The following is a 9,775-nucleotide window of genomic DNA, read 5'->3' as shown; positions in this document are numbered from 1 at the left end:
GGATGACTGCGGCAGCTTTCCAATCCTTGGGGATCTCAGACGAGGTGAAAGAGAGGTTGAACAGGCTGGTAATAGGGGTTGCGACAATGGTGGCAGATAGTTTCAGAAATAGAGGGTCCAGATTGTCAAGCCCAGCTGATTTGTACGGGTCCAGGTTTTGCAGCTCTTTCAGAACATCTGCTATCTGGATTTGGGTAAAGGAGAACCTGGAGAGGCTTGGGCGAGGAGCTGCGGGGGGGGGCGGAGCTGTTGGCCGAGGTTGAAGTAGCCAGGCGGAAGGCATGGCCAGCCGTTGAGAAATGCTTATTGAAGTTTTCGATAATCATGGATTTATCAGTGGTGACCGTGTTACCTAGCCTCAGTGCAGTGGGCAGCTGGGAGGAGGTGCTCTTGTTCTCCATGGACTTCACAGTGTCCCAGAACTTTTTGGAGTTGGAGCTACAGGATGCAAACTTCTGCCTGAAGAAGCTGGCCTTAGCTTTCCTGACTGACTGCGTGTATTGGTTCCGGACTTCCCTGAACAGTTGCATATCACGGGGACTATTCGATGCTATTGCAGTCCGCCACAGGATGTTTTTGTGCTGGTCGAGGGCAGTCAGGTCTGGGGTGAATCTGTTCTTAGTTCTGCATTTTTTGAACGGAGCATGCTTATCTAAAATGGTGAGGAAGTTACTTTTAAAGAATGACCAGGCATCCTCAACTGACGGGATGAGGTCGATGTCCTTCCAGGATACCCGGGCCAGGTCGATTAGAAAGTGTTTTAGGGAGCGTTTGACAGTGATGAGGGGTGGTCGTTTGACTGCGGCTCCGTAGCGGATACAGGCAATGAGGCAGTGATCGCTGAGATCCTGGTTGAAGACAGCGGATGTGTATTTGGAGGGCCAGTTGGTCAGGATGACGTCTATGAGGGTGCCCTTGTTTACAGAGTTAGGGTTGTACCTGGTGGGTTCCTTGATGATTTGTGTGAGATTGAGGGCATCTAGCTTAGATTGTAGGACTGGCGGGGTGTTAAGCATATCCCAGTTTAGGTCACCCAACAGAACAAACTCTGAAGCTAGATGGGGGGCGATCAATTCACAAATGGTGTCCAGGGCACAGCTGGGAGCTGAGGGGGGTCGGTAGCAGGCGGCAACCGTGAGAGACTTATTTCTGGAGAGAGTAATTTTCAAAATTAGTAGTTCGAACTGTTTGGGTATGGACCTGGAAAGTATGACATTACTTTGCAGGCTATCTCTGCAGTAAACTGCAACTCCTCCCCCTTTGGCAGTTCTATCTTGACGGAAGATGTTATAGTTGGGTATGGAGATCTCTGAATTTTTGGTGGCCTTCCTGAGCCAGGATTCAGACACAGCAAGGACATCAGGGTTAGCAGAGTGTGCTAAAGCAGTGAGTAAGACAAACTTAGGGAGGAGGCTTCTGATGTTGACATGCATGAAACCAAGGCTTTTTCGATCACAGAAGTCAACAAATGAGGGTGCCTGGGGACATGCAGGGCCTGGGTTTACCTCCACATCACCCGCGGAACAGAGAAGGAGTAGTATGAGGGTGCGGCTAAAGGCTATCAAAACTGGTCGCCTAGAGCGTTGGGGACAGAGAATAAGAGGAGCAGGTTTCTGGGCATGGTAGAATATATTCAGGGCATAATGCGCAGACAGGGGTATGGTGGGGTGCGGGTACAGCGGAGGTAAGCCCAGGCACTGGGTGATGATGAGAGAGGTTGTATCTCTGGACATGCTGGTAGTAATGGGTGAGGTCACCGCATGTGTGGGAGGTGGGACAAAGGAGTTATCAGGGGTATGAAGAGTGGAACTAGGGGCTCCATTGTGAACTAAAACAATGATAACTAACCTGAACAACAGTATACAAGGCATATTGACATTTGAGAGAGACATACAGCGAGGCATACAGTAATCACAGGTGTTGAATTGGGAAAGCTAGCTAAAACAGTAGGTGAGACAACAGCTAATCAGCTAGCACAACAACAGCAGGTAAAATGGCGTAGACTAGGCAACGGGGCCAACAGATAAAACAAACAAGCAGAATGGAGTACCGTGATTAATGGACACTACCTTCTAACTAACAGACCCTCTACTACCCCAGACTATTACTACCTTCTAACTAACAGACCCTCTACTACCCCAGACTATTACTACCTTCTAACTAACAGACCCTCTACTACCCCAGACTATTACTACCTTCTAACAGACCCTCTACTACCCCAGACTATTACTACCTTCTAACTAACAGACCCTCTACTACCCCAGACTATTACTACCTTCTAACTAACAGACCCTCTACTACCCCAGACTATTACTACCTTCTAACTAACAGACCCTCTACTACCCCAGACTATTACTACCTTCTAACAGACCCTCTACTACCCCAGACTATTACTACCTTCTAACAGACCCTCTACTACCCCAGACTATTACTACCTTCTAACAGACCCTCTACTACCCCAGACTATTACTACCTTCTAACTAACAGACCCTCTACTACCCCAGACTATTACTACCTTCTAACAGACCCTCTACTACCCCAGACTATTACTACCTTCTAACAGACCCTCTACTACCCCAGACTATTATTACCTTCTAACAGACCCTCTACTACCCCAGACTATTACTACCTTCTAACAGACCCTCTACTACCCCAGACTATTACTACCTTCTAACTAACAGACCCTCTACTACCCCAGACTATTACTACCTTCTATCTAACAGACCCTCTACTACCCCAGACTATTACTACCTTCTATCTAACAGACCCTCTACTACCCCAGACTATTACTACCTTCTATCTAACAGACCCTCTACTACCCCAGACTATTACTACCTTCTATCTAACAGACCCTCTACTACCCCAGACTATTACTACCTTCTAACTAACAGACCCTCTACCAACCCATACTATTACTACCTTCTAACAGACCCTCTACTACCCCAGACTATTACTACCTTCTAACTAACAGACCCTCTACTACCCCAGACTATTACTACCTTCTAACTAACAGACCCTCTACTACCCCAGACTATTACTACCTTCTGACAGACCCTCTACTACCCCAGACTATTACTACCTTTTAACTAACAGACCCTCTACTACCCCAGACTATTACTACCTTCTAACAGACCCTCTACTACCCCAGACTATTACTACCTTCTAACTAACAGACCCTCTACTACCCCAGACTATTACTACCTTCTGACAGACCCTCTACTACCCCAGACTATTACTACCTTCTGACAGACCCTCTACTACCCCAGACTATTACTACCTTCTATCTAACAGACCCTCTACTCTAATCATCACCCTGTTACTGCACCTCACCCCTCCTCTACCTCTCCTCTACCTCTCCTCTACCTCTCCTTTACCTCTCCTCTACCTCTCCTCTACCTCTCCTTTACCTCTCCTCTACCTCTCCTCTACCTCTCCTCTACCTCTCCTTTACCTCTCCTCTACCTCTCCTTTACCTCTCCTCTACCTCTCCTTTACCTCTCCTCTACCTCTCCTCTACCTCTCCTCTACCTCTCCTCTAACACTCCTCTACCTCTCCTCTACCTCTCCTCTACCTCTCCCCTACCTCTCCTCTACCTCTCCTCTACCTCTCCCCTACTCTACCTCTCCTCTACCTCTCCTCTACCACTCCTCTACCTCTCCTCTACCTCTCCTCTACCTCTCCTTTACCTCTCCTCTACCTCTCCTCTACCTCTCCTTTACCTCTCCTCTACCTCTCCTCTACCCCTCCTCTACCTCTCCTCTACCTCTCCTTTACCTCTCCTCTACCTCTCCTCTACCTCTCCTCTACCACTCCTCTACCTCTCCTCTACCACTCCTCTACCTCTCCTCTACCTCTCCTTTACCTCTCCTCTACCTCTCCTCTACCTCTCCTCTACCTCTCCTCTACCGCCCCTCTACCGCCCCTCTACCTCTCCTCTACCTCTCCTCTACCACTCCTCTACCTCTCCTCTACCTCTCCTTTACCTCTCCTTTACCTCTCCTCTACCTCTCCTCTACCTCTCCTTTACCTCTCCTCTACCTCTCCTCTACCTCTCCTCTACCTCTCCTCTACCACCCCTCTACCTCTCCTCTACCTCTCCTCTACCTCTCCTCTACCATCCCTCTACCTCTCCTCTACCTCTCCTCTACCTCTCCTCTACCACCCCTCTACCTCTCCTCTACCACTCCTCTACCTCTCCTTTACCTCTCCTCTACCTCTCCTCTACCTCTCCTCTACCACCCCTCTACCTCTCCTCTACCACTCCTCTACCTCTCCTCTATTCATCACCCTGTTACTACACCTCACCCCTTTACCATTTCTCTATTCCATCACCCCTGTTACTACACCCCCCACTTCCATTCCATCCACCCCCTCTAAACCCCCACTTCAATTCCATCACCCCCCGCCACACTCCATGGGCTGGAAGCAGGTCACCACCAGAAGGGACCAGGCTCCACCACCAGTCACCCCCTACCAGGACTGGGGGATCATAAGGGGATAGAGCCCCCCGGGGCGTGTGATTTTACTGGGACAGATGATGAACCCTCCATCAACAAAGGAAACCTTTGTTGCATGTAAAATAAGCTTGTAGTTGTTATTTACCGAACTGGATAACAACAGACCACTACAGTGGTATTTACAGAGTCCATAACAACAGACCACTACAGTGGTATTTACAGAGTCCATAACAACAAACCACTACAGTGATATTTACAGAGTCCATAACAACATACCACTACAGTGATATTTACAGAGTCCATAACAACATACCACTACAGTCATATTTACAGAGTCCATAACAACAGACCACTACAGTGGTATTTACAGAGTCCATAACAACATACCACTACAGTGATATTTACAGAGTCCATAACAACATACCACTACAGTCATATTTACAGAGTCCATAACAACAGACCACTACAGTCATATTTACAGAGTCCATAACAACAGACCACTACAGTGATATTTACAGAGTCCATAACAACAGACCACTACAGTGATATTTACAGAGTCCATAACAACAGACCACTACAGTGATATTTACAGAGTCCATAACAACAGAACACTACAGTGATATTTACAGAGTCCGTAACAACATACCACTACAGTGATATTTACAGAGTCCATAACAACATACCACTACAGTGATATTTACAGAGTCCATAACAACAGAACACTACAGTGATATTTACAGAGTCCGTAACAACATACCACTACAGTGATATTTACAGAGTCCATAACAACATACCACTACAGTGATATTTACAGAGTCCATAACAACATACCACTACAGTGATATTTACAGAGTCCATAACAACATACCACTACAGTGATATTTACAGAGTCCATAACAACATACCACTACAGTGATATTTACAGAGTCCATAACAACATACCACTACAGTGATATTTACAGAGTCCATAACAACATACCACTACAGTGATATTTACAGAGTCCATAACAACATACCACTACATTGTAGATAGAAGGACTGGGGTTATACAAGACAAATAGCTACTAGCTGTATTGAATATTGAATAACAACATTTCAATGGAAGACTGGCATGAAAATGGAAGCTACGCACACTGACCTCAAGTTACAATTCTGCCCTTAGCCAACTGTACCAGTGTACAGGTCTCTACTGAGCTGTGTCCTGGTATCTTACCAAGCTGTTGAGGCCACCCAGAGTGTGGTTGGCATTGTGGAGGGAGTAGGTCAGCTGGTACACCCCGTCATTGGTCTGACTGTTACCATAGAAACCCACTCCAACAGCAGAGCTGCAACAGAAGAAATAAATATTAAAAACAGAGAACTTTTTTAATTTCTTCATGTTCACATTGGAACTAAATCTTGGTCCAAATCAAGTAACAAACTAAATTGCTTTTACAAAATAGTTGCGGGAAAGATTTGAGGGGAGGGGCACTTTGTTTCATCTTCATCTGTAACTCAATCAAACCAATAAAAACAGCTGAATCAAAGGCACAAAGAAGAGTGCTATTGAAATGAGATGTATCCCACAATACTGCCTGTCCGCAATTTTTTAATTTTTTAATTTTACCTTTATTTAACCAGGTAGGCAAGTTGAGAACAAGTTCTCATTTACAATTGCGACCTGGCCAAGATAAAGCAAAGCAGTTTGACAGATACAACAACACAGAGTTACACATGGAGTAAAACAAACATACAGTCATTAATACAGTATAAACAAGTCTATATACAATGTGAGCAAATGAGGTGAGATAAGGGAGGTAAAGGCAAAAAAGGCCATGATGGAAAAGTAAATACAATATAGCAAGTAAAACACTGGAATGGTAGTTTTGCAATGGAAGAATGTGCAAAGTAGAAATAAAAATAATGGGGTGCAAAGGAGCAAAATAAATAAATAAATTAAAATTAAATACAGTTGGGAAAGAGGTAGTTGTTTGGGCTAAATTATAGGTGGGCTATGTACAGGTGCAGTAATCTGTGAGCTGCTCTGACAGTTGGTGCTTAAAGCTAGTGAGGGAGATAAGTGTTTCCAGTTTCAGAGATTTTTGTAGTTCGTTCCAGTCATTGGCAGCAGAGAACTGGAAGGAGAGGCGGCCAAAGAAAGAATTGGTTTTGGGGGTGACTAGAGAGATATACCTGCTGGAGCGTGTGCTACAGGTGGGAGATGCTATGGTGACCAGCGAGCTGAGATAAGGGGGGACTTTACCTAGCAGGGTCTTGTAGATGACATGGAGCCAGTGGGTTTGGCGACGAGTATGAAGCAAGGGCCAGCCAACGAGAGCGTACAGGTCGCAATGGTGGGTAGTATATGGGGCTTTGGTGATAAAACGGATTGCACTGTGATAGACTGCATCCAATTTGTTGAGTAGGGTATTGGAGGCTATTTTGTAAATGACATCGCCAAAGTCGAGGATTGGTAGGATGGTCAGTTTTACAAGGGTATGTTTGGCAGCATGAGTGAAGGATGCTTTGTTGCGAAATAGGAAGCCAATTCTAGATTTAACTTTGGATTGGAGATGTTTGATATGGGTCTGGAAGGAGAGTTTACAGTCTAACCAGACACCTAAGTATTTGTAGTTGTCCACGTATTCTAAGTCAGAGCCGTCCAGAGTAGTGATGTTGGACAGGCGGGTAGGTGCAGGTAGCTATCGGTTGAAGAGCATGCATTTAGTTTTACTTGTATTTAAGAGCAATTGGAGGCCACGGAAGGAGAGTTGTATGGCATTGAAGCTTGCCTGGAGGGTTGTTAACACAGTGTCCAAAGAAGGGCCGGAAGTATACAGAATGGTGTCGTCTGCGTAGAGGTGGATCAGGGACTCACCAGCAGCAAGAGCGACCTCATTGATGTATACAGAGAAGAGAGTCGGTCCAAGAATTGAACCTTGTGGCACCCCCATAGAGACTGCCAGAGGTCCGGACAGCAGACCCTCCGATTTGACACACTGAACTCTATCAGAGAAGTAGTTGGTGAACCAGGCGAGGCAATCATTTGAGAAACCAAGGCTGTCGAGTCTGCCGATGAGGATGTGGTGATTGACAGAGTCGAAAGCCTTGGCCAGATCAATGAATACGGCTGCACAGTAATGTTTCTTATCGATGGCGGTTAAGATATCGTTTAGGACCTTGAGCGTGGCTGAGATTGTCTAGCCCGGCTGATTTGTAGGGGTCCAGATTTTGCAGCTCTTTCAGAAGATCAGCTGAATGGATTTGGGAGAAGGAGAAATGGGGAAGGCTTGGGCGAGTTGCTGTTGGGGGTGCAGTGCTGTTGTCCGGGGTAGGAGTAGCCAGGTGGAAAGCATGGCCAGCCGTAGAAAAATGCTTATTGAAATTCTCAATTATGGTGGATTTATCAGTGGTGACAGTGTTTCCTATCTTCAGTGCAGTGGGCAGCTGGGAGGAGGTGTTCTTATTCTCCATGGACTTTACAGTGTCCCAGAACTTTTTTGAGTTAGTGTTGCAGGAAGCAAATTTCTGCTTGAAAAAGCTAGCCTTGGCTTTTCTAACTGCCTGTGTATAATGGTTTCTAGCTTCCCTGAACAGCTGCATATCACGGGGGCTGTTCGATGCTAATGCAGAATGCCATAGGATGTTTTTGTGTTGGTTAAGGGCAGTCAGGTCTGGGGAGAACCAAGGGCTATATCTGTTCCTGGTTCTAAATTTCTTGAATGGGGCATGTTTATTTAAGATGGTTAGGAAGGCATTTAAAAAAAATAACCAGGCATCCTCTACTGACGGGATGAGATCAATATCCTTCCAGGATACCCCGGCCAGGTCGATTAGAAAGGCCTGCTCGCAGAAGTGTTTCAGGGAGCGTTTTACAGTGATGAGTGGAGTTCGTTTGACCGCTGACCCATTACGGATGCAGGCAATGAGGCAGTGATCGCTGAGATCTTGGTTGAAGACAGCAGAGGTGTATTTAGAGGGGAAGTTGGTTAGGATGATATCTATGAGGGTGCCCGTGTTTAAGGCTTTGGGGAGGTACCTGGTAGGTTCATTGATAATTTGTGTGAGATTGAGGGCATCAAGTTTAGATTGTAGGATGGCTGGGGTGTTAAGCATGTTCCAGTTTAGGTCGCCTAGCAGCACGAACTCTGAAGATAGATGGGGGGCAATCAGTTCACATATGGTGTCCAGAGCACAGCTGGGGGCAGAGGGTGGTCTATAGCAGGCGGCAACGGTGAGAGACTTGTTTTTAGAGAGGTGGATTTTTAAAAGTAGCAGTTCAAATTGTTTGGGTACAGACCTGCAGGCTATCTTTGCAGTAGATTGCAACACCGCCCCCATTGGCAGTTCTATCTTGTCTGAAAATGTTGTAGTTTGGAATTAAAATGTCTGAATTTTTGGTGGTCTTCCTAAGCCAGGATTCAGACACAGCTAGAACATCCGGGTTGGCAGAGTGTGCTAAAGCAGTGAATAGAACAAACTTAGGGAGGAGGCTTCTAATGTTAACATGCATGAAACCAAGGCTATTACGGTTACAGAAGTCGTCAAAAGAGAGCACCTGGGGAATAGGAGTGGAGCTAGGCACTGCAGGGCCTGGATTCACCTCTACGTCGCCAGAGGAACATAGGAGGAGTAGAATAAGGGTACGGCTAAAAGCTATGAGAATTGGTCGTCTAGAACGTCTGGAACATAGAGTAAAAGGAGGTTTCTGGGGGCGATAAAATAGCATCAAGGTATAATGTACAGACAAATGTATGGTAGGATGTGAATACAGTGGAGGTAAACCTAGGTATTGAGTGATGAAGAGAGAGATATTGTCTCTAGAAACATCATTGAAACCAGGAGATGTCATTGCATGTGTGGGTGGTGGAACTAATAGGTTGGATAAGGTATAGTGAGCAGGACTAGAGGCTCTACAGTGAAATAAGCCAATAAACACTAACCAGAACAGCAATGGACAAGACATATTGACATTAAGGAGAGGCATGCTTAGTCGAGTGATTAAAAGGGTCCAGTGAGTGGAGAGGTTGGTTGGTGATTTAGACAGCTAGCCAGGGCATCGGTAGAAAGCGAGCATAGGATGGAGGTCTGTTGTTAGCCACCTCTTGCGTTCCGTCAGTAGATTAGTGGGGTTCCGTGTGGTAGAGGGGATTCATCCCAAATCACACAACAACAACAAAAATAAAAACAATAGATATAGTTATAGAGGTCCAAGAAGAAAACATAATAATAATAATAATAAATAAATTGTCCGATTGTCTATTCAGATAGCAGCCGGTAAGACAGCTAACGGTTAGCAGGCCGCAGATGGGCCTTCAGGTAACGTCGCGACGGAGGA

General features: G+C 45.8%; 1 protein-coding gene across 2 annotated transcripts in view; it reads right to left on the bottom strand.

The window, feature by feature from the left end:
• The window catches only part of LOC109888350 (protein tweety homolog 2-like), an 81,017-nt gene that overhangs the window by 33,458 nt on the left and 37,784 nt on the right, over positions 1-9,775 (bottom strand). For both annotated transcript variants that reach the window (XM_031821215.1, XM_031821216.1), the window contains exon 3: positions 5,672-5,783. In XM_031821215.1, coding sequence (XP_031677075.1) covers positions 5,672-5,783 — 112 coding nt within the window. The remainder of the gene's footprint in view (positions 1-5,671; positions 5,784-9,775) is intronic.

This window comes from Oncorhynchus kisutch, unplaced genomic scaffold, assembly GCF_002021735.2.
Source record: "Oncorhynchus kisutch isolate 150728-3 unplaced genomic scaffold, Okis_V2 scaffold3923, whole genome shotgun sequence".
In the NCBI taxonomy this organism is placed as follows: domain Eukaryota; kingdom Metazoa; phylum Chordata; class Actinopteri; order Salmoniformes; family Salmonidae; genus Oncorhynchus; species Oncorhynchus kisutch.
This window is presented reverse-complemented; position numbering and strand designations above follow the sequence as displayed.